Source organism: Anser cygnoides, chromosome 1, assembly GCF_040182565.1.
Source record: "Anser cygnoides isolate HZ-2024a breed goose chromosome 1, Taihu_goose_T2T_genome, whole genome shotgun sequence".
Lineage (NCBI taxonomy): Eukaryota > Metazoa > Chordata > Aves > Anseriformes > Anatidae > Anser > Anser cygnoides.
In genome coordinates, this window is record NC_089873.1 from 211,306,472 (window position 1) to 211,331,261 (window position 24,790).

At 57.4% G+C, this 24,790-nt stretch overlaps 1 protein-coding gene across 2 annotated transcripts in view; it reads left to right on the top strand.

Moving 5' to 3' along the window:
* Positions 1 to 10,595: 10,595 nt before the first annotated feature.
* Positions 10,596 to 24,790, top strand: part of CHRDL2 (chordin like 2) — a 28,157-nt gene continuing 13,962 nt past the window's right edge. Inside the window, exons 1-5 of one of the 2 annotated variants that reach the window (XM_048048049.2) lie at positions 10,596 to 11,255; positions 18,542 to 18,654; positions 19,130 to 19,223; positions 20,123 to 20,265; positions 24,268 to 24,361. In XM_048048049.2, coding sequence (XP_047904006.1) covers positions 11,174 to 11,255; positions 18,542 to 18,654; positions 19,130 to 19,223; positions 20,123 to 20,265; positions 24,268 to 24,361 — 526 coding nt within the window. In that variant the 5' untranslated portion in view covers positions 10,596 to 11,173. Of the gene's footprint in view, positions 11,256 to 12,819; positions 13,062 to 18,541; positions 18,655 to 19,129; positions 19,224 to 20,122; positions 20,266 to 24,267; positions 24,362 to 24,790 lie in introns of those variants that run through there. The other variant, XM_048048050.2, reaches the window with a different exon arrangement.

Here is a 24,790-nt window from a genome sequence, read left to right on the forward strand (position 1 = left end):
ACCTGCACCCAAACCGCTGGGCTCCCTCAGCCCAGGCAAAGAAATTGGGCTAAAAACCCCCCAAAGCAGCCCCACGGCGCTGAGCAGAGCCTGGCTCCTGCAGGAGGCTGCGAGGACCGCGCTGCCGTACACCCGCCGCTGTCAGGGTTCGAAGGCTTAGCGATGCAGGGTCGATTATTTCCATTAATAGCAGTTAACGAACATCCCCTGGAGGCTCAATATGAGGCTCAATATGAGGCTCAATATGAGGAACAGCCGTTTCTGAAGGAAGACCGACAGCGCTTGGCCCCCAGCGCCAAGCGATTAGCAAACGAGGAGGAGAGCTGCGACCGAGCAGACTGACAATTTAACAGGCAGCTTTTACCGAGAGGGAAAGGCTTTGAACTATTTTCCTCCCGAGAGGTGCCGCGTCCTGTGGGGGAACCTTGGAGGAAGAGATGCAAAATCGCATTTAATCGTGCTGCTTTCTGGCGGGGAAGGGAGGGTGTAGGAAGGAGGGGCATGGGGGCAGCAAGAAGCCAGGCAAACGCTTTGGGAACAAGCAAGTGGGGACCAGGCAGCAGGGCAAAGGCATAAGCAGATGGTGACAGCGAGGACGAGCTCCGGGTGCACAGCAAACCCCAGCTCTAGCCCCAAGGGGTTATCGGCTGCCTTAGGAGCAGGTTCCTGGGATGTGTTTCGTGGCAGCTCCCCAGGACGTATTTCGTAGCAGCTCTCCTCGCCCGCTTCCTCCTCCTCCGGGCAGGATTTGCAGAGGGATGCTTTTCCAGGAGGGAAAGGTTGAGGAGAGAAGCGGTGGCGTCCGGATGCATGTGCTTTCCTCGGGAATGAGGGGAATGAACGCAAACCTCCCTGGCACGCTGGTCATGGAAGACACACGCTCTGCGGAGGTTCAGACCCGTGTTGTCTCACGCACCGGCATTGCCCAAGAGGGGGGCAGGACTCATGGAAAATGGGGCTGGCCAGGTCCCCAAGGGGTTGTTCACTCATCCTCTTTCCCTGCAGCGGGATCAGCTCAGCCTGAGTCACTCCCGAGCAATGCTTGTTCATCCTGTTCTTTAAAACCTCCAGTGCTGGCAACCCACCTCCCCCCGGGGCGGCTGCCGGAGCCTATCCCTGTCACCAGAAAGTTTTTTTTTTTCCATTGTCAGGCATAAATCTCCCGTAATTCAATGTTCCTGCTGGCCACGTTAACCCGCACCCCTCCCTCCTGCCTCGGGCGAGTAACGGAGGAGTCCAGACTGGCAGCTGCCCTGAATTAACTGCTCCCTGAATTAAGTGCCCTGCTCTGGGGATCAGGTCCCAGGGCAGGGGGATGCGTTGCACCCCTGGCTTTCCCTCCCGTCCCTCCCCTTCCCCATGCCAGGAACCTGAGGGGGGAAACAGGATATGTCCCAAGGGGATTGTTAGAAAGGTCCTTGCCACAGTTCTGGCCTCGAGCAACTGGCTCCATCCCATCCCCGGGCACGGTTTTGGGGTTACTGAGGCCACAGATAATTTCCCCCAAATATTTTGGATATGGCCATGAACGAAGCCACATGCAGGCTTGTGAGGTCAGACCCCGGCTTGTCTGGATGTTCAATATCAGGTGCACAGCTCTGTCCTCTCCAGAAATCACGGGTGCAAGGAGGCTCGGGCAAGTCAGTGCTCTGGTGTTTGGGTTATTCATCTGATGGGGGGTCCGTCCAGCAATAACATCCCAAGGAAGATTAATCAATTCTAAGAGTTAGCAGGGAAGAAAAAGGGGGATAAACCATCCCTGAAGTTCCCATTACCCTGAAACTTCCCCTGCTGTGAGCTTGCCCTTTCCCACCCTGGCTGAGGGGGCTGAGGATGGGGTGTTACAATGTGCAGAGGGAGCAGGAGCAGCTGCTTCTTCTGCTGACCTAGGGGAGGGGGACATGGATCCACCTGGGCTTTGTCATGTTCTTGTGTGCCCTGGGAATGAGGGGAAGACATTTATAATAGAGACTTCAGAAAATCATAGAATGGCTTGGGTTGGAAGGGACCTCAAAGACCATCCAGTTCCAACCCCTGCCATGAGCAGCGATGCCACCCACTAGATCAGGTTGCCCAGGGTCTTGTCCAACCTGGTCTTGAACACCTCCAGGGATGGGGCATCCACAGCTTCTCTGGGCAAGGTGTTCCAGTGCCTCACCACCCTCTGAGTGAAGAATTTCCTCCTAACCTCTAATTTTTAGTCTCCCCTCTTTTAGTTTAAGGACATTCCCCCTTGTCCTGTCATTATCTGATTGAGCAGAGAGTCGCTCTCCATCTTTTTTATAAGTCCCCTTTAAGTACTGAAAGGTTGCCGTGAGGTCCACCTGGAGCCCTCTCTTCTCCAGGCTGAACACCCCCAGCTCTCTCAGCCTTTCTCCATAGGAGAGGTGCTCCAGCCCTCTGATCATCTCCATGGCCCTCCTCTGGACCCACTCTCACAGCCCCACACCCTTCTTGTGCTGGGGGCCTCAGGCCTGGACGCAGGACTCCAAGTGGGGCCTCAGGAGGGCAGAGCAGAGGGGCACAGTCTCCTCCCTCCCCTGCTGCCACCCCTCTGGTGATGCAGCCCAGGACACAGTTGCCCTTCTGGGCTGCAGGCACCCACTGCTGGCTCGTGTCGAGCTTTTCGTCCCCCAGAACCCCCAAGTCCTTCTCTGCAGGGCTGCTCTCAGTGAGTTCCTCTCCCAGTCTGTGCTCGTGTCTGGGATTGCCCTGACCCAGGTGCAGAACCTTGCACTCGGACTTGTTGAACCTCACGAGGTTCACGTGGGCCCACTTCTCCAGCCTGTCCAGGTCCCTCTGGATGGCATCCCTTCCTTCTGGTGTGTCAACCACACCACTCAGCTTGGTGTCACCTGCAGACTTGCTGAGGGTGCACTCAATCCCATCGTCTACGTCGTTGATAAAGATATTAAACAGCACCAGTCCCAGGACAGACCCCTGAGGGACACCACTTGTCACTGGCCTCCACCTGGACATGGAGCCATCGACCACCACTCTCTGGGTGTGACCTTCAAGCCAACTCCTTATCCACTGAATGGTCCACCCATCGGATCCAAATCTCTCCAATTTGGAGACCAGGATGTCATGTGGGACCGTGTCAAAGGCCTTACAGATGTCCAAGTAGATGACATTGGTCGGTCTTCCCTTGCCAACTGATTCAGTCACTCCATTGTAGAAGGCCACCAGATCGGTCAGGCATGACTTGCCCTCGGTGATGCCGTGCTGGCTGTCTCACATCATTGTCTTCCACATGCCGTGACATTGCTTCCAGGAGAATTTGTTCCATGATCTTGTCAGGCACGGAGGTCACTGGTCTGTAGTTCCTCAGGTCCTCCTTTCTACCCTTTTCAGAAATGGGAGTGATGTTTCCCTTCTTCCAGTCACCAGGGACTTTCCCTCATTGCCAGGACTTTTCAAATGCCGTGGAGAGAGGCTTGGCAACTCCATCAGCCAGTCCCCTCAGGACCCCCGCACGCATGGCATCGGCCCCCGTAGACTTGTACCTGTGGAGATTTGTTCTCTCCTGGTGTCAGGTCACTGCGTCCACCACCTCTCTCTGGACCTCTCCATCCTTTAATGCCTCCAGCAGCTCCTCATCAACTGCTATGCAGTTGGAGCTCGTTTACCTGCAGCAGGGCAGAGCTCTCAGGTTTTGGGCAGCAGAGCCTCCAGGGACCTCTACCCGGCTGAGGCGGTGCTGCTAGCGGGAGAGGCGCCCGTTCACACAGGGACGTTTGTGGCTTCTCGTGGCTCACAACGCCCATCAGCCCACGACACTCATCAGTTTTCTTGGGGCATCCTCTTGGAGAGTTTTTTCTTGCAGGGCTGTGCGCTGAGCGGGACAGACACGTTCAGCCTCGTCTCAAAGATCTCCAGCAATGGGGACCTGGATGCCTTCCCAGATTTTCTGTCCCAATCTTTTCCTATCTCACTCTTTGACCTGAATTTCTCCTGCTGAAATTTATGTCTGCGATTCGTCCAGTTCCCCTGGGATGTCTCCTCCTGCCTGCCGTCCTGTCTGAACAAGTCTTTGTCTCTATTACATAATGATATTACTTTATAATCCTTCTAAAATCCTGGTACCAAAACATCCCCAACCCTGTTTTCTACCACGTCCGTCTTCAGGTGTGCGAGAACTTCTTTCTCAGCCTTCAGCTTGGCCAGGGTGACATTTATTTATTTGTTTTTCTGGGAAGTCCCAAGCTGCATCGAGGCTGCGTGTGGCTTCATTTCGCCAAATGGAGCTCTGGCCGCTTTGGGCATCGCCTGAAGCACAGATTTTAGTAGTGCTGGGGCTGGGTGTCACCCTGATGGCGATTGTGCTCAGCGCCCTGGGAGCGTGACTTGGCACCGCGTGCGTCTGCTTTCAGGGGCTTGAATCAGCTAGAAGATTTTTTATTTTTGTTTTTCAAGCAAGTCTTGGTTTCAGCATCCCTTTCCAAAGGAACTCGGTGCTTCTGTCGGTGAAGGAGCAGAGGATTTCCGTAAGCCCGGCCCCATCGCGTGCTCACTGCAGCTCCTCGGGGAGCCCCGCGCCCAGCCGGGCCAGCGGTCGCGGCGGCACCCCTGAATTGTCTGCGTGCAGGGGAGGGGAATCAGAGGAAATCCGAGCCCTGGTGCTGGTTGCTATGGAAATCTCTTGTGTTTCTCTTCTGCTTCTTTTCATCTATTTACCGTGGCACTAAAACTATTCGTCTTTTTAGCATTAATTCAAGCCCCTGGTGAAGGCCCTCTGCTCACCTGAGCGTTGGGCAGGCAGCTGAGAACGTGCGGCTGCAGAGCTGGAGGTGAAGTCTTGCACCGCTTGAAAGACCCAAGGGGACCCACAAAACACCACAACGACCATTGCCAGGGAACGACGGAGTCTTCGTGGCCTTGTAAAGCGAAGCGACAACACGAAGGAGGCGTTGGGTTGGTGCTGGGGCTGGACCCCATCCAGAAGCTGTCTCTGCGGGATGGAGCCAGACAAGGTGTGTTCCTCCCGCGGGAGTAGCTCCTCGTGGAGCAGCCCGTCCTGGAAGGAGCAGAAGATGCAGGAAGATACGATGCTTCCCCACCGAGCCACCCTGCAGAGCCTTAGCTCTCTGCAGAGCCCCCAGGGGCAGCAGGTGGGGTTTGGAAGGGGCTCACTCCCAGATTTTCTCCTGCGCATCCAACTCGGCCTCGGCGGGACTTGGTTTCTGAGATTCCTGCTCGTCTTCCGACCGCAGCGCCATGACTGGGACGTGCGGAGCTCAGGGCTGGCCTGCAGAGGGTATCCTAAGCCTGTGCAAGGCTCCAGCCGTGCGTCCCGCCACCCCAAGCCAAAACCTCTGCCTTGCCCAGCCTGCCGAGGAGCAGTTCTTTGCTTCTCACCTCTCCTGGGGCTCCTCTTGCCCCGGGGCTCCTCCTCGCATCTCTCACCCCTTCCCCACCTTCTCTTGGTCGCTGGTCTCCATCCCTGGAGGGAAACCTCTGCCCTGAGTCACCGTGCTCTCTGTCAGCAGCTCACCCAGACGACTTGCCGGGTGTTGGTCTTGTGCCTGCCAGCACACTGAGATGACCCAAAATTACCAAATTTCCCATTCCAGGTCACACGGCTCCATGGGTAAATTCTCTTTCTGAGCCTCATCAGTCAGTGGCTGCCTCAAACCCTCAAAGGTGCGGATTTAGAGCTCTTACAAATCCTCCAGCGCTCCGATTCCTGCTCAAATTTGCTTTGCCTATGGTAGTTGCGGCTCTTTGCTCAGGGAACAAATGTTCCCAGATGCCGGCAACCCCGTGCTCTCGCAGGGTTTGACCGGACCCTGTCGTGTATCCGCAAAGCCCTCGGGGACACAATTTGTGTTCAAGGAGCTGTAACGAACGGCCTTACCTCCAGCTCCCTGGGCTGCACGTATCCCCTCCCACAGCTGTGGGATCGCTGCGGGGTGATAAACGCAAAGGCTGCTCCTCCTTTTCCCCGGAAGGTGAAGGAGGAGAGGAAGGGCGATGTCCCCTGCAGGCTGCAGAGCTCGAGGGGCTGCGGCGTTTCGAGGCAGAGCGAGCATTCGCCGCTTGCTGAGTGTTTTGAGGTCAAAGCCAACCCTCTCTGCTTGGTGGACGCACGGGGATGGGGCAGGAAGGAGGGGTACAAGAGCTGCGTGGGGAACTCGCCCCGAGCAAGGGCAGCTCACCAGCAGCCAGGACAAGAGGTGGCAGCACAAAACCGGGTCAAGGCTCGGCCCGAAGGGTCCACGCCAGTTCTCCTCTCCACTGAATGTGGAGCTGCAGAGCCAGCAGCGGATGTGGCTCCTGGAGATTCACACGGGAAGGCTGGATTTACTCTGCGCCTCTGAGAAAAATGGTTTTCCTCCTCATCCAGCGCTCTCCATGGGGTGCCCAGACGGAGCAGTGGGGAACAGAGCCACCCACACCACCCGTCCCAGTTACCCGAGCGTCCCTCTCTACCCCGTGATGGCTCCAGGGCTGTCGAGCAGGACAGGTTGAGCAGCTCCGGGCCTCAAGAGGTGGAGGCTTCTCCCTGGTGGCCAGTCTTGGATTTGGAGGGGAATTAATAGCTGCTGGAAAAGCAGGAAGGGGCACGGACAAGCTTCTGAATCCCCAGGAAACACTGGCTGCCCACGAGGCTCCAGCATAGGATGGGATGCAGATGTCCAGACAGTGCCAGACATGGTCCCAGGACACACCAAGCACCTTCCCAGCATCGTGCTGAGCTCTGGCCTTTCCCTCTCTTGCTTTCCTCTTTTTGGGACCCCCGTGGTGCTCCTGCCGTGGTAACCTTGGCTTTCTGCTGCCGACGCTGTTGTTCTGGGGACGCGGCGAATGCGGTTTCCCTGGAAGCCGGCTCTATGGGAGCACGGATGGGGAGCAGGTGCTGTAGGATCGCCTTCCCCCCTTTCAGAAGCCCTGTGTCACTCCGTGGCACCAAGGGGGTTTGGGGAAGTTGGATTTTGCTCACTTTAGCCCTACCAGTGGCGTATGGCAGAGTATGCCCATCCTGCTCGGATGGAAGGGCTCCGTCCCTGCTGCTGTAGGTGACCGACGCGGACTTGTAGCGTGTTGGATGCGTCAACTCCTCCTCCAAAGGTACCAAACGTGAGCCGAAAATGAAGTGTGCGGTGACCGATCATCAGCGGGGTTGAATGAAGACTGGAGCTACAACAGGGATCCCACCTCTGCTTCGTGCAGGGTTCGGGTGTCAGCCTTCCCTCCGGTTGCAGTTCGTAGACTCACGGAACCCCCAAAAGGTTTGGGTTGGAAGGGATCCTAAAAACGGTCCAATTCCAACCCACTCTGCCCAGGCAGCCCCCAGCCCCACCCAGCCTGGCCTTTGGGCACTGCCAGGGCTGGGGCACCCCCAGCTCCTCTGGGCAGCCTGGGCCAGGGCCTCAGCGCCCTCAGAGGGAAGAATTTATTCCCAATCCCCCCCCTCACCCTACCCCCTTTCGGTTTAAACCCCCTTATCCTATCTCTACATTTTCTCAGGCGGTGCCGGGACGGATTTGCTCGGGGTCTCGTGCAACACCCCGTGTAAAAACCCAGCCGAATCCGTGCGTGGAGGTGACTTTCCCCTGCTGGAGCCGGCTCGGGCACCGCGCCTGGTGGAAGAGCAGTGTGGGGGCTGCTGTGGGGCCGCAACGGGGCCGCGGCGGCGCTGCGGGATGACCGGCGGTCAGGATTCGTGCCTGGGCTCCGCGTGAGGAGCAGCCCCCAAGCAGAAGCGACACGTTTTACCTCCTCCATCCCCGCGGCCGGGCTCGCTCCTGCTTTTTGGCAGCCGGATTTCATCGGGCCGGGCTGTGACGCTCCACGTCCCCCAGGTTTCCAGCCCCGCCGCCCGGCCGCTGCCAGCCCTCGCCTTCCTCCTGGCCCACGGGGCCGGGCTGCAAACTTCCAGGGAAAAAGAAGGGAGAGCAGCCAGCTCCCGCGGCCCGCAGCCCGGCCAGCTCACGCTCCTGCCACGAGGCTCGCGAGGCGGGGGATGTTGTTGGAGCCCACGCTGTTTGTTCAGTAGTTTGTAGGAGAAGCTCGGTTTTCATTTGGGGAGAAGGAAAAAAAATAAAATAAAATAAAATAATAAAAAAATCCTCTCGTCTTCCTGCTTGCCCAGAAAACATGAAGTGAATTTGACCTCAAGGCTCGGGAACCAGAAGGCAAATAAAAAGGAGCCAGGTTTTATTATTTGCAAGCCAATCCCGTGTTTTTTTGGAGCCTGATTCACGGTCGCAGATGGATTGGTGTTGGCAGTATCAACCTGTCAGCCAGATTCCGTCACAGATTAAGATAAAGAGCCTGGGTTTTGCCAAGGGGTGAATGTATTCTTTATTAGATGCAACAGAGACGTAACACAGCACCTTGCTCCTGACAAGACCGGCCTTTATTTCCTGGGTCTGCGCTTAGGACACGGCTGAACCCTCCCGAAAGTTTCGGCCAGGATCGACAGTCCTGCATTCAGCAGCTGCCCTCGCAGCGGAGGCACAAAATACCTTCATTGACTTGGGCATCGCGTCCCCATTTTTCTCAGCGCTTTCAGACCAACGCTACAAGCGCGCTTTTCACGTCTGCCCTGGGCGAGGTGCTGGGGGGCTGGAAGGAGCCCGCTGCTTGCCCCGAACCCTTTAGCCTCCTTAACGAGGCCGGGCAAGAAAACAGAGGAGCGTTGCTAGCAAAATCCAGGGGCTGGAAAGGAGAGGAGAGGTGAAACGAGGAGATGTGGAGATGGGACACCCGATAAGTCTGAACGGTCAGGGCAAACCCGCACCACCCAGAGGCACTGAGCTGCTGGCGGGGATGGAAAGACGGAGAGAAAATGGGGGTGCCCCGAGCACCGCGTGGGACATCCCCATCACAGATCCTCATCCCAGATGGGGAAATCCTCATCCCAAATGGGGATATCCCTGTCCCAGAGGGGGACATCCATGTCCCAAATGGGGACGTCCCTGTCCAAGATGGGGACATCCCTGTCCAAGAGGGGAACAGCCTCATCCAAAATAGGGGCATCCTCATCCCAAATGGGGACATCCTCACCCTAAATGGGGGCATCCTCGTCCCAGATGGGGACATCCCCATCCCAAATGGGGAAATTCTTGTCCCAGATGGGGAAACCCTCATCCCAAATGGGGACATCCTTGTCCCACATGGGACACAAGGGGGGATTTCGCTGGCTTCTCTGAAGAAAGGCTTTGTAGCTTGTCCTGAAGGCGGGCGGCCATTTCAGGATTCCTCCGCTTAGCCAAGGGGCTCCCGCGTCCCTCCGTCGGTCCTGCAGCCAAACCATGCTCGCAATTCACAGGGGAGGGCAGCGAGCGGGGCGGTGGGCTTATTTTTAGAGCTCGTGAGCAAGTGGATCTGTGCGTGATGCTGTGCTCTTCCAGGATCACAAATATTCCCGAGCCAAGGTGGGGCGAGGACCCGTCTGCCTCTGCTTGCTGTGCTTCCGTGGGTGCCGCCTTCTTCCAGAAAGGTGCGTCCAGCCCACGGGGGTGAAGAAATGCAATCTGACTTCTCGCACGCGGCAGCTGGAGCAGAAGGCAACAAAGCTGAGGATTTAAAGCGTTATTAAAACGGGTTTCTTATCGCAAAGATTTCCCGTTCTCATAGCCGGCTCCGGGAATGGGGGCACCTGCAGGTTTGGTACAGGGGGTGCTTGGCTTGGGACAGCGACAGAGACAGACAGAAAGAAGAGAGAGATGGAGAGAAGAGCTTTTTTTTGCAGAAATTCCCCTCGGCCATTTCCTCTCCGTGGCTGGGGTGACCAGGATTTAGGGATTTGGGGTCACACTGGAGCTGCTGGCACCGGGCGCCAGTCTCAGGCGGGTTGGCGCTGGGCACGAAGACCTCGCCTTCTGGAAAACCTGATCCTGAGCTCGAATTGATGAAGGAAAATAAACAATAACGCGGCTGATAGGGGACCGAAGGGGAGGGGAGCCCCTCCCTGGCCGGCGGCATGAGGAAGAGGAGGGAGACCCCATGGGGAAAAAAAAAAAAAAAAAGCTGTAGTAGGAGAAATCGGGTAAAAATCCAGGCAAAATCCAGTCTCGGGGGTGCAAGGGGGCTGCGGGAACCCATCTCTGTGAGGGCCCGGTGGTCCTGAGCTCTTTGGGCCGTGGGTAGCGCAGCCCCGGGGGCTGAGCAGAGCCCCAGGAGGGGAGGCTGCGGCCCCCCCCGTTTCTGCCGGGCCCCGCGATGGGGCGGATGGAGCAGGGGGGGCTCAGCCCCAGCGTGGGGCTTGGGTCCGTCCGGGACGAGTGTGTGTGTGGGGGGGCTTCGTGGCTCCCGGGTGCCCGGCTGGGGGCAAGGGGGAGAAGAAGGGGGGGGTGCGGGCGGTGCCGTGGGCGTTAAGCCCAGCTCCTGGAGCACCCCGGGGCAGGATCCGACCCCCCCGGCCCGGGCAGTGGCTGCAGGGGTTAAAGCGTGTGGCTCCCTACTCCTCCCTAACCCCCCCCCAAAAAAAAAAAAAAAGGGAAAATTGTAATAATAAAAATTAAAAAAATCAAAAAAAGCCACCCTGCGGATCTCCCCCCTCCTCCTAACACCCCCCCCCGCCCCCCCCCCAACCTCCGCCTTTAATACCAACAAACAAACTCCTCGCTCTCCTAAAGGAGGCGCCTTTGATCGGAGCGAGGCGAACCCCGCCGGGCACCGGCACCGGCACCGGCACCGCCGCACCCCCGGACACCGGCACCGGGACACCCCCGGGACATCGGGACACCGGCAGCGGGACACCGGCACCGGGACACCCCCGAGCACCGGGACACCCCCGAGCACCGGGACATCCCGGGACACCGGCACCGGGACACCCCCGAGCACCGGGACACCCCCGAGCACCGGGACACCGGCACCGGGACATCCCGGGACACCGGCACCGGGACACCCCCGAGCACCGGGGACAGCAGCAGCAGCCCCGAGCACCGGTCCCGGGACCCCGTCCCCCCCCCCCCCCCACCTCCTGCACTCCACCCCCGCCCCCAGCCCCGAGCCACCGCCGCGCAGCGCCCCGGGAGCAGCACCGGGGACATCGGGCACCGGCACCGGAGCAACCCCGGGCACCGACACCGAGACACCCCCCGGTACCGGCACCGAGACACCCCCGGGAACCGGGACCGGAGCTTTCCCGAGCACCGGCACCGAGGCACCCCCGGTACCGGCACCGAAGCCCCCCCCCCCGGGCACCGACCGCCGGGCTGCGATGCTTCCCGGTGCGGGCCCCCTCGCCTTCCTCCTCCGGTGCCTGCTGCTCCTCTTCGCCTCCGAGAGCCGAGCCCGGGCTCGTAAGTAGCCCCCTCTCCCCTCCCCCGCCTGCTTGGCCCCCGCGGGGTCCCTCCGTGCCTCAGTTTCCCCATCACCCCCCCCCACACCCCAAAAAATAAAAAGGAGCAGGGGGGCTTCGAGGGCAGGGCTTGGGGGCTGGGTGTCGCGCAGGACAGGGGGCTCATTTGCAGCCCCGCGCAGGTCCCGTCCCACCCCGCTGCTTCTCACCTCCGAGAGCGATGGAGGGATGAGCATTTTGGGGAAACGACCCCCCCCTCCCACCCCCAAGACCGAAGCTGGGGGCTTTTCTCCTTGCCCGACGCTTGCCCTCTCTCCTGCTTCTGCTCCCAGCGATGATTTGGGATGGGGAAGGGAAGGGAGGCTTGGACGAGACGTCTCGAAGGACTCGCCCAGGTTTTCGAGCAGCCCGGAGGGTGCTGGAGGTGCTGGGCACCCCTGCAGCATCACGAAGCCACCCGAGCGCCGGGCAGCGAGCAGGACCCCGCCGTGACCCTACACTTCTTCTCCCCTTTAATCTACCCAAATCCCAGGAGAGTCCACGGGGGCCGGTGGCTGCGGTAGGGTGATTTATGGCTTGCCCGGTGCCAGCGCTGCGTTAGGCTCTCGGCAAAGAGTCGCCCTCCTGGAGCACGGACCCAAAATGTGGGCGCCGGGTTGCTCCTTTTGGAGGTGGGGTGGGGCTGGGGGAAAAGCAGGTGGCCGGATCGGGATGCGAGCGAGGGGTGTGGGTGCAAGGGGATGGGGCAAAAACAGAGCGAGGTTTCCAGCCTCTGCTCCTCGGGGCTGTGTGGAGCCCCAGAGGGCAAAATCTGAGTGAGTTTGGGTCCTTTCCCTTCCCTGCTCTTACGAAAATCTGCCGAGCTCGGTCCGCGGCATTGTTTTTTTTTTGCACGATGGGTCTGAGTCCTCGCTCCGACAGGGCTGCGTCAGCCGTGGTACCCACGTTAGGAGGAGGATGGGGATGTTCCCCGAAGGTGACACAGATGCTGGTGAGCTCTTTGCTCTTTGGAGGTGGTAGCAGAGCCCCCGGATTGGGCACAAATCGGGGGGTTTGCATGAGCAGAACCACCCGGGCACGGTCCTTGGTCCCAGGGGGATCTGGGCATGTTTGAGGACGGACCCAGCCTGGGGGGCAGCGCCGGGGGCTCCGTGGCGATGGTGATAAAGAACTGGGGGCTGTGGGATGGGGACGGGGCTGGAGCCCCCCTCGCTGGGCTTGGTGGCAAGGTCAGAGCGTGGGCTCTGCTCCTCCGCTCACCTCCGCCGCTCGCTGCCTCCCGTTTCGCTCAAGGCCAAGCACTTGGGGCGAACGAAGGCAGGAATGAATTAGTTACAAGCAGGCTCATCAGCCAAGAGACCTACAGTGTCTTGGCTAAAAATAGGTGAGAAAGCAGAAAGGCTCGGGCTTCAAGGCAAGTCAGAAAAGAAGAATTTGCCCATAGAAACAGGCTATTTTAGGGGATTTACACTCTCCGCTGAAAAAATATCGGAGGCACAGGTTACTGGGCTGAAAGTGCTGCAGCCCGTCGGCTGTGAGTAATTCAGCGGCAATAGTTTAGCGCAACGATGTTTTGGCTGGAGGCATTTAAACACCAGCATCTCTGGAGAGCGCAGGGCAGTGCTTCTCCCCAGGAGCTTGGAAGTTGCTCTTTTCATTTGTTTATCCCGTGGCTTCTGGAGAAAGGGGCTCTGCCTAGCCCTGCTTTTAAACTTCGCACCGGGTTTGAATCCAGCACGATGAGGGACGGAGTGCTCCAGGATGGGAGGAACCGGGATGGAAAGCAAAAATCCTGCCGGTGGCCACGGTAAGGGAGAGGTGAGGGCTGCACGCCCCGATTTAGGCATCCAGGTGTCCCTCCTGGGGAGGAGCAGAGGGAAACGGGGCCTCATCCGCTGCTCCTGTAGCCCCCCGGGGACACGCCGGGTGCGGGGCTTTCCTTGGCTCCTCTGCCCTGGCCCTGGGCAGCTCAGTGATAATTCATGATGCTGCGTTTGCAGAGCTGCAGGGGTTTCTGGGCTCCCAAAGCCCTGAGAAGAGATGTCCAGCCCAGGGCTGAGTAAGGCAAACGTGTGGGAAGTGATCTGGACACGAGTGGAGACGTTAGGATGCAACATGTCAAGAGCCTGATGTGTTTTAACCAGTCCCTTCGCAGCTCAGTTGCGTTCTAAGCCCTTCATAAATACCGGGCTGTCACGGGAGCGCCTGGACTTTCTGTACCAGACAGTGCTTTTTTTTCACTTTATTTATGGCTGCTCTTAAAGCTTGCACTCTGCTTTGCACAAACTGCTCGCCTGGCGTGGCAGGTGCCTGACATCCGAAATGCTGGGGCCAGGAGCCCGTCTGAGACGTGTCCTGCGTGGGGCAGGGCTCTGGGGAACAACGGGGACCGTGGGGAGGGGGAAATCCTGCACCAGGGCTGGGGAGAGAGGCACAGAGAGGCACGGGGAGAAGCAAGGGTGTCGTGTCTTCGCTGAAACCTGCGGCATTTTTCGGTAGCATCCTTGCTGGGAAAGCTGGGATCCAGAGGGAAACTCCCTGCTGGGGAAACTGAGGCACGGGGCTGGGGGGTGAGCAGAGTGGAGTGGGTTTACCCTCGTTTTCTGTGCTTTTGGGTCTTGTGGGTGTTTTTGCCCCTTTCTAGCCACGGTTCAGGCTTTAGACCGTGAGCCCACGCTGGGGATAGGTGCGTGAAGGTGAATGTTGCCCCGGGGATGTCCAACCTGGGATGTAAAAGCTGCTTTTAACCCCCCATGACCCATCAGGATCTTCATCACGGGTCTGGATACCCCACTCCGGGAGCAGGGGGTGTGAGGACGAGGTCCTGCACAGGCACAAGTAAACGCACCGAGCACCAGTCCTCGTATCCCGAGGGGAGCGAAGTGAGTACAGCCGAGCAAAGGAGGGTTCGGCGGCCGAACGCGGCGTTTCGGTAGCGATCACGCGTGAGGATTGAATAGCTCGCTTTGGTTCCTGCTAACAGACCGCAGTGGGGCTCAGCACCACTGCAGGAGAGCATCTCACCCGCGTTAGCCCCTGGTGCAGCCGTGGCCAAAGCGTTCAGGCACTGGGATAAGTCGTGACACACTGAGAGACCCACAGGGACGTCCTCGTCCTCCCAGCCTGCTGCTGATGGGGACGCAGTGAACCGGCTCAAACGGCTGTGCCAGCGCGTCGGGGAGCTTCAGGGGACAGCTCTCATGGACGCACAGGCCAAGGGGACCTGTCTGCATCCAGGATCTGTCTCAAAGAGGCATCAGAGCAGTTTTGGTGGCGTGAGGGAGGTGTCGGCGGTCACCGCAGGCAGCGCAGGAGGGGGCTCTCCATGCCTTTGGGTTTATTTGAGACACCTCGCGCTGGTGTCTCTAGATGGTCTCATGAAGGTGCAGCTCCAGTGGGTTCAGACAGCATCTCAGAGCCTCCACAACAGCCTAATGTGGTGCTTAAATCTCCTGACAGCCAGAAAATGTCCCTCAATGCCTGTCCTAAGCCTCCCAGGCTTTGCCCCAGGCCGACTGCTTCTTTCTGTCCCTGCCGTGGCCAGACATCACCCCTGTTTTTGCAACAGCCCTCTCTTGCCTCACCCCGTCATGCTTTCCATCTATCACACACTGTCCTTGCTACCCAGGATGCAATTAATGATAATTAATGATAACTGAAGGTAATTAATGATAATTAGAGTAAACTAGGGCCTGGGCACAGCCTCAAGCATTGCCCAGGGGTGTCGGGCTCCTACTCCTGGCACGCTCCCCAGCGTGGCGTTGGCAGTGCCTACGGGGGCTCTGCCAAACGCGTGGGCACTGTTTGGGGACAGCCTGTGCCAGATCGGTTCCAGACGTGAGTGGGGCTGGGCCGCTGGCCCCGAATCCCACCTGGGGCCTTCAGTGGGTTTAACCAGATGCTCCTCACCCAGAACAGGGCTGGAGATGCCTCAGAAAGCGGCTGGTGGCCGGGGAGGCCTACCGCCCATAATGGTGCTCCGAAGGGTGCAGTCCCGTATCAGGGGCTCGTGTATTTGGTCAGCAAGCGGTTGGATGGGGCCTGTTTGTGGATGTTTTCACAACGGGGAGCTCAGTCCTTCCCAGATATGATCCCTGCTGCCGTGGGGCCCCCTCCAGGTGTGGGGTTTCCAGGTTTAGGACATCGCGGCCTGGTTGTGCCTCGGAGGCGGATGGAGAAGGATGGCTTCACGTGGATTCTCAGTCCTGCAACCATGAACACGTTCCACGGCCTAGAAGTCCTCCCTGGAAGATGAGAAGCAATGAGAGAAGCCTCACCTGGGCTGCTGTGTCCAGTTCTGGGCTCCCCAGTACAAAAAAGACAGGGATCTCCTGGAAAGAGTCCAGCGGAGGGCCACAAAGATGATACGGGGCCTGGAGCATCTTCCCTGTGAGGACAGGCAGAGACCTGGGTCTGTTCAGCCTGGAGAAGAGAAGACTGAGAGGGGATCTTAGCAATGTTTACAAATATCTTATGTGTGGGAGACAGAGGGACATGGCCAACCTCTTTTCAGTGGTTTGTGGGGACAGGACAAGGGGCAATGGCCACAAAATGGAGCCCAGGAAGGTCTGCACCAACCTGCGAAAGAAATTCTTCATGGTGAGGGTGACGGAGCACTGGGACAGGCTGCCCAGGGAGGTTGCGGGGTCTCCTTCTCTGGTGATATTCAAGGCCCACATGGACGCCTGCCTGGGCAGCCTGCTCTAGGGAACCTGCTTTGGCAGGGGGGTTGGACCCGATGATCTCTTGAGGTCCCTTCCAACCCCTACAATTCTGTGATTCTGGGATTCTATGAAATAAAGCAGCCTGAGTGTTGTGAGTATGCTGTTGCTGAAGACGCAGTAAGCGAGGAGGCTGAAAGGCACGGGAGCGACGCGCTGCCACGAATGGCTTTTCACTCCGAGTGAATTGGGAAGATATCCAAGCTTTGACCTCTGAAAATGAAATTATTAGCCTGGCATGGGAAAAAATGATCCAGAGCCTCCAGCTTTTAAGCCTCCTCCTTCCATCCACCCCAGCTCGCTTTTAACCAAACACGTGCGCGCCTCTTGCCAAATAGGCGGCATAGTGCTGCTGAGATGCGGACAAGCGTCTGCTGCTGCCCAGTGCTGCCAGTCGGCTTTAATTTTACCAGCGGGCCCTTTGCAGACATGAATCAGGCTGCTTTCGAGGGCTGGACCCAAACCAGGGCTCCAGTTGTGAAAGGCAAGTGATTAAATGTTTGAACGAAGCAGCCAACTGGCATGGGAGCCTGCGAGCCGAGTGGGGCCGTGTCACATGAAGGCAACTTGATTTCTTCACCCTCAGCATAATTCACGAAGATGCTGCAAGCAGGGAAAAATGAAGTCATTTTCTCACCCTTTTGCAAAGTGACGATGAGGTGTTTTTTTTTTTTAATATTCTTTTTTCTCTCCCTGGTATTTGCAATTTCCAGCCATGCACTCCGCATTTTTGCATGCTTTGCTGTAAGCCGGTGCATGGCCAGGAATATGGGTTTGCTGACTTGTCAGAGGTTTGGAGCACGCTATGAGGACTACGTAGAGACCTGAGTGGTGAAAGGAGAGCGCCCCAGCCTGTCCCTCTGATGGCATCCACCTGAAAATCATTGCAGATCTCCGCCTCTCCAGAGGCAGTGCTGGCCCCACTGCACTGAGCTTGGGCCAGGCAGTCAGGACACCTGGTGGCCACCTGCTTGGAAGGTGCAACCTGGAGAAACTCATGCCTGAACCCATCAACTCAACGAGGAGCTCGGAGCTGCTGGCAGACCCCTAGGGTTGCCCTTCCCAGCGGCTGCAGATGACCTGCTTGCTGTAGAGCATCACTCGGCTTCATCCTGAGGATGCTCAGTAGCCTCAGGAGGGACGGCAGCCCACCAAAACGTGTTTGTGTGAGGTTTACCTGGTCGGTGGGAGAAATGCTGGCGTTAAGGACGTGACATCTCCAGCTTCGGCGGCGGGAGCTGGGCACCGTGCCTCGGCAAACAGCTGTCTCCCCTCTGCCCTCTCCCCCAGGGCGCCATAAGGTTTTAAAGGCCCGTAAATACTTCAGGGAGCGTAAACATCTCAGCTGCCTTCCAGCAACGTAATCGCCCCAACTACCTCAAATCCCCTCGATGACATAACCTTTTAAATCACCTTCAGTTTTTAGTGGGGCTGTAAGCACTTAAACCACTAATAACACACGGACAGGCGTGTGCTTATTCACCAAAGAGCCTTAGCAGCGGTGTGTCGTTCCAGCTGTTCGGGGCTTGGGGACATGGCACGGGGACAGCCACCAGGCTGTGGTGGAGGTATGGGGTCCAGGTTCGTGTAGGTCTGACCTACATGGGGCTGGAGCTCGACCCCGTAGGGCCAGACGATGTTTTTTGGTGCAGACATTAAGGATGGCTGAATTGGGCTTTCTGGCCAAAGCCCTGGGTTGTTGGTGGTGATTATGGACCCTCAAGTCCTCAGGACTTGAGGATGGCTTCGTCCTGCTGAAGGGCTGGAGTGCAGCTTGGAGCTGGGGAGGATTTGCTAGGGGTCTGCTGAGATGTAGGGAGAGGGGGGATCTCCAAAGGGTGTCTTATTCCCCCGTGCTGCTGGGCAACATCTTGTCCTTCCCCCTGTGCCAAGGTCAGACCCATCCTGGGCCAGATCCTTTCTGGGGTGGATGCCTCCAGTTTGGAAGCTGGAATCTGGTTCTTCTCATGGTGATAGCATCAGAGAGGAATAGACAAATACATGGTTTTGTGCTCTGTGGGCTAAAAGTTTGACTTGGTCAGCCTATCGTTTTTTCCCTTTCCCTTTCCCTTTCCCTTTCCCTTTCCCTTTCCCTTTCCCTTTCCCTTTCCCATTTTGTTAATAGTGAAACTGCTCTAAACTCAGGCTCTCCTCTCTCCCCCCCACTCACAGTCCTTCTGGTCTTCTTGGGGGAAATCCAGTCCCACGGTGTCACCCTGAAGACACCTCTCCACCTCCAAATGAGCATGTTTTATGCTCCAAATGTTTTATACTTGAAGTGTTTTAGAGGGACGACTCTAATTTCTGCAAAGGCAATCCAGCTTGCACGGCAAAGCTGCCCTTTGGTCAGAGGGGTCCCAGCCTAAAGAAACACGTCGTGGCAAAAAGATGGATTTTGGGGAATGTCTCCAGGTCTGGGCTGGTGGATGGGATGTCACCGTCAGCTTCTCGGTGATGGCGTGCAGCTACCGATCCGTCCTTTCTCTTCTCATCACAGAGGGAGGAGAGCTGTCCCGGGGGCTGTCCCCTTCCTTCTCTCAAGCAGCTTCTCCCCGTTGACTTTCAGGGCCGGATATGTTCTGTGACTTCAGCGGCAAGAAGTACAGCCCAGGCGAGAGCTGGCACCCCTACCTGGAGCCCCAGGGGCTGATGTACTGCATCCGCTGCAGCTGCTCCGAGGTACGTCCTGGGCAGGGTGCCACAAGAGATGAGCAGGGTGCCACCACGTCAGGGCATTACAGGCTGATCCTGGGGTCTAATTTGACCAGAAAAGCCCCTTCCAGTCCCGTGGGGGCATTCGATTAATGTCTTTCCTTTGGATAAGGCCCCACACGCCCCCGTAGGTGTTGGGTTGACCTCATGAGGGAGTTGTCCCAGCAGCGGTGATGGGCTGTGGATGGAGGTGGCTCTGGGCTCTGATGGGACCATGGGTGGTCTTTGATGATGAGAGATGAGACCGTGAGCTAGCTGGCACCGGGGTCTGAGCTGGGGATGGAGACATCCTCGTCCAGGAGGTAATGGGGCCATCATGCAAAATCCTCCTCCTCTGCCCAGCTCCCTAGAGAAAGGCCAAGGAAGGGGTAACTTTGGGAAGCTCTTTCTTTCCTCGTGGGGTGAACGTGTAGCTAAAAGAACCGGTTTAATCTCTTCTCAGAATGGGAACACCAGGTGCTATCGCATCCAGTGCCCGGCTCTGCAGTGCGCCAGCCCCGTCACGGACCCCCAGCAGTGCTGCCCGCGGTGTCTCGGTAGGGGAATGTCCCTTGGGAAGGGGATGACGGGAACCAGGGGGGAATTGTTTCACGTTCAGCAGATCCCACCCCAGAGCTGGCATATCTGGGGCTGTGAGCTCCCAGCGCTTGTAGCTGTGAGCAGGGGACAAGAAAACCCCTTATGGGGGTGGGTCACTCCCTGGGGTCACCACGCCAGTGCTGGGCCAGGGACACACAACCTCCTTGTCCCCTCCTGGGTTTTCATGCCAAGGAAGCGGGCAGACCTCTAACAAGCTGGGAAACTGAGGCACGGCTTGGGGCTTGCTCACAGTCTTGCGGGACATGCCTCGACTGCCATCAGGGAGCAGCACGGTGGTGCTGGGCCTGGCCTTGCTCAGGAGGTCAGGCAGCAATGACCACTGCCCATATTGCTCTTGCCTCCCCCAAAATATCACTTTGATGTGAAAGGACCCTTTAACAGACAGCTTTCTGCAGCTCCCCCCATCCTGAGATGCCTTGTAGGGACAAAATGTCAGTTCACAGCCCAGTGACAAACCAGAAGCTAGCATGTTAACCAGATCATTTGCCTGCAAAATGTGTTGGATGCAGAAAAAAAAAAAGAACATTTTGGAAGATTTTGCACAAAATTCTTGAGTTTTTCCCTCCCTTACTTGGGATGACCTCCAACATCAGCCAGAGCCAGATCTAAAGGGCTTCTCCCATGGGTAATTAAATCCCACTAAAAATGAACGACACTTGCCTGGGTTTCACCTTTGTGATGAGCTCAGCGTGGTCAGGGCAGCCCCGTTCCCCAAAAGCTTTTGGGGAGTGTAAAAGGTCCTCGTCCTTTGGGGCTGGTCTGGGGGGAACCTGCTGAGTATCTGTGCTGGCAGGGGCTGGCTCTCACCCCGCTGCTCTCTCATCCTCCTTTCCAGAGCCAAACTCCCCCTCCGGCCTCCGGGCGCCTGCCAGGTCCTGCCAGTACAACGGGACGACGTACCAGCAAGGCGAGACGTTCACCACCAGCGAGCTCTTCCCCAGCCGCCAGCCCAACCAGTGTGTGCAGTGCAGCTGCTCCGTAAGCCTCCGGGGAGTCCACGGGAGGTGGGGAGGGGACTTGGGGTCTTCTCCTGCACCCCTGCAATGTCCTGCTAGGTTAAAAACCTCTGCTGTGCTGGAGCAGACTGGGGAAAGTAGCCTGAACGTCTGGTCACACCACTTATTTGCTGGAAATCTCACGGATGGGTTCAGGGCTGGCACAGCCAGGGCTCCCTGGGGTGGGCAGGGGGCAAAGCCTTGTCCCAGGGGATGGAGACTGGTCTCTGCAGCATCCAGCTGTCCCACCTGCCCCACTGGGACATCTTAAGGCAAAAAGGAGAGCTGGAAGCCTTCCTGCACCTGCACAAAGCCGATGAGTTTGTAGCGAGGGGGATCTGTGAGAGCTCAGCCCGCCTGCAAGGTGCCATGGGCGTGAGGGGCCGGCTCTTGGGCTTCAGAAGCTCTTGGGATCTTGAGCCTGGCGTGGAGCTGGTGGGGCTGAGCTGAGCTCCAGAAATGATTTGGTGGCTCCCAGCCACTGCTGGGTGCTGGGGGTGGTGGCAGCGAGGTTGGGACATTTGCTGCGAACCCGGCAGTCAGGGGTGGCAACGGGCAGGCTCCTGGTGATCTTCATCCCACGTGCTCAGATTTAATCAGAAGCAGTGAATCAGAAGCATCGCTCAGGGGGGCAGGAAGCAGCCTGGCCAGAGGTGATGCTGAAGGTGTGTGGAGCGTGGGCTGCACGAGCCAGGAGCTGAGTGTCAGGAGATGGCTGGAGGAGTTCCTCCTCCTCGAGAGACGGTGAGGAAGGGCGTTAGAAAGTGCTGGACTTGGACGCTGCCATAGAAAAGAGGGTGGCACAGATGTGGCTTTCACTGGTTGTTGTGCAGAGCCTGATGGTTCCAGGCTCCACTGGTCGTGCTTTGCTTGCAGCAAAGAATTAGTCTGAGCTCAGCCAGAGAAGAAAGAGCAGTGAAAGAACCCGAACCATCTCATTTCTCCATGCCAGGAGCATGCACGTGGCGGTTGCCATCAGCTGATGCTTGCTTCTACTGCAGAGTGTCCGCGATACCTGGCACACCTGGCCTGGGCCCTTGGTGTCTGCGTGAGCCTGGGAGCAAGGTGCTGGGAGCTAGGTGGCAAGAGCAAGAGCTTACACTTGGAAATTATCAGAGAATCATGGAATATCCCGAGCTGAACCCACAAGGATCATCGAGTCCAACTCCTACAGCTTTTATGCAGCTTCTGAGGCTGGTTCCACTCTTACTGACCCCAAGTGGATGCCAGACCACCTTCTGATGGGGACAAACACCATGGAAAGAGCCCTCAAATGCAACTGTGAGTGCCCACGTGGCCCTTCTTCCAACCCCACCATCACCAAGAGTCTGTGGAACTGCTTGTCCCGCTTGGAGGCACTGGCTCTCGCTCAGCCTCTGTTTATTAGGATAATGCCTTGGATACAAAGGGGAAAATAAAAGGATGACTGTGAGCCTCGCAGCAGTGGGGTCTTGCCGGGCTGTGTCTGATGTTGTCAGCTGTTAGAACAGCTGCGGGAACAGCTGGGCTAAACGTCTTTGAAAACCGTCCTGAGACCAGGGCCTCCAGCCTAAATCCTGCTTTTTATGACGTGATCTCTCCTGCCCAGGGCAGGTCTTTCAGTGGCCCGCTGGTCAGAAGGAGAAAGGAGAGTGTGGTTCCCTGGCCAAGCCCTGCTCCCTGCAGGTCTGGTCCACGTGCAGGTCCCTGAAGGGTTTGGTTGGCAGCGACCTCCACGAGATCCACCAGATTTCTGCTTCCTCTTCGTGTCCCCCGCGCGGTGGCTGGGCTTTTTGATGGCAGGAGAAGCTGCTGTGATTTAGATTTTAAGGACATCCTTGGCTGACCTCTTGCTTTCCATTGAGCGAGAGCTTGGTGGCGTCCTGGAGACAATTCCCGTGCGGAGAAGATGGCCGTGCTGCTGGGGTCTGCTGCTGCTGGGCTGCTCAACATCCCCGTCAACCCTTCTGCAAAGCAGCAAAACCTCAGCCCTGCAGCTAAAGGTTGCAGATCTGCTGACCGGAATGGGACTGGGATGCACTGAAGTCAGGACCGGCTTTGGCCATGGTTTTCAGCTTGTATCGCTACAGGTGTTTTCCAAAGCAACCACCAAGCCAGTGGAAAAAAGTCTGCACCTGAACATCCATCCAGAGCTCTTGGCCCAGTGCCTTTCTGCTTGCTTCTGGTGTTATTGAATCGCCCCACACCGAGATGGGGCAGAGCTATGGGGTGAACCTGGCTCTGGGTTCAGCATCGTGATTCCCCTCTCCACCTACCCCTTGCAGTTCCTCGTCCTGGGATCTGTTAGGGAACAGGTTCTTGCGCTGCTCTGAGTTGGTGTTACGGAGTGTTTGCAGGTGTGTGGTGGCTGTTTCAGATCTGGTGGTGCTAACGGTGCCTGAGGGCAAGGCACTACCTACCCTTATGGAGCAGATTATCTTGAGGGTCATCACGCGGCACTTGCAGGGCAAGCAGGCGATCAGGCCCAGTCAGCATGGGTTTATGAAAGGCAGGTCCTGCTTGACGAACCTGATCTCCTTCTATGACAAAGTGACACGCTTGCTGGATGAGGGAAAGGCTGTGGATGTGGTTTACCTTGACCTCAGTAAGGCTTTTGACACCGTTCCCCACAACATTCTCCTCAAGAAACTGGCTGCTCGGGGCTTGGACTGGCGTACGCTTCGCTAGGTTATAAACTGGCTGGATGGCCGGGCCCAGAGAGTTGTGGTGAATGGAGTCAAATCTGGTTGGAGGCCGGTCACTAGTGGTGTCCCCCAGGGCTCGGTACTGGGGCCGGTCCTCTTTAATATCTTTATCGATGATCTGGATGAGGGCGTCCAGTGCACCCTCAGTAAGTTTGCAGATGACACCAAGCTAAGTGCGTGTGTCGATCTGCTCGAGGGCAGGAAGGCTCTGCAGGAGGATCTGGATAGGCTGGAGCGATGGGCTGAGGCCAACTGTATGAAGTTCAACAAGGCCAAGTGCCGGGTCCTGCACCTGGGGCGCAACAACCCCAAGCAGAGCTACAGGCTGGGAGATGAGTGGCTGGAAAGCTGCCTGGCCGAGAAGGAGCTGGGAGTATTGGTTGATAGTCGGCTGAATATGAGCCAGCAGTGTGCTCAGGTGGCCAAGAAGGCCAACGGCATCCTGGCCTGTATAAGAAGCAGTGTGGCCAGCAGGTCGAGGGAAGTGATTGTGCCCCTGTACTCGGCTCTGGTGAGGCCGCACCTCGAGTACTGTGTTCAGTTTTGGGCCCCTCGCTACAGGAAGGACATGGACGTGCTCGAGCGAGTCCAGAGAAGGGCGACCAAGCTGGTGAGGGGTCTGGAGAACAAGTCTTATGAGGAGCGGCTGAGGGAGCTGGGCTTGTTCAGCCTGGAGAAGAGGAGGCTCAGGGGCGACCTTATCGCTCTCTACAGTTACCTTAAAGGAGGCTGTAAAGAGGTGGGGGTTGGTCTGTTCTCCCACGTGCCTGGTGACAGGGCGAGGGGGAATGGGCGAAAGTTGCGACAGGGGAGTTTTAGGTTGGATGTTAGGAAGTACTTCTTTACCGAAAGGGTTATTAAGTATTGGAATGGGCTGCCCAGGGAGGTGGTGGAGTCACCATCCCTGGAGGTCTTTAAAAGACGTTTAGATGTAGAGCTTAGCGATATGGTTTAGTGGAGTACTTAGTGTTAGGTCGGAGGTTGGACTCGATGATCTTGAGGTCTCTTCCAACCTAGAAATCTGTGATACTGTGATACTGTGATACCCCGCGTTGGGGTAGGATGTTGGATGAAGAGCACGGCAGGGCAGATTTTCAGCTTTTGGTCACTGGTGATTAGTTATATTGAGGATATTTGGTCATTAGGTGATTAGTGATATTTGAGGATGGACTATTGGGGTGTTGAGGATTTCTGCTGGGTCTGCAATTTGAAGTGCTGGCACACCGATACTGGGGCCATTCAGCCCTGTTTGGACCTTGGTAATGCTGACAATGCATTTTTTTTTTGCTCCTGTCCCCTAGGAAGGCCAGATTTACTGCGGCTTGGTGACCTGCCCGGAGCTGCTGTGCTCCTCTCCCCTAACGGTGCCAGACTCCTGCTGCCAGGTCTGCAAAGGTAAGGGGGGGCCAGGAGCTGCTCCTGAGCGAGGGATGGGAGCCATGGGGACTACCATGACCTGTCGGAAGCTATTCCAAGCCTCTTAAGCAAGATTTTGGAAACCTCTGCTTTGAATCAGGCCACTCGCTATGTCTGGGTCACACCAGGAAACAAAAGATAAGGGCTGAGTTTTTCTCTCCCATGCTTCCCCTCCCACAAGTTCTTGTGTCCTGCCTCCCTGCTGCCCGCACGCAGTCCAGGGCTGAGCCCTTTGTCCTGCCACTGCTGCAAAAGATGTGACCTGCATGGGGGGTGATGTCCTCTGGATCACTCGCCCACCAGGATGGACGTGGTTGTACGGACCACGTAGGGATGGTGAATGCTGCTGATGCTCTAGGGAAGTTTCCAGGACGGTCAGACCCTAGGGAAAACCCCTGTTCCACCTAA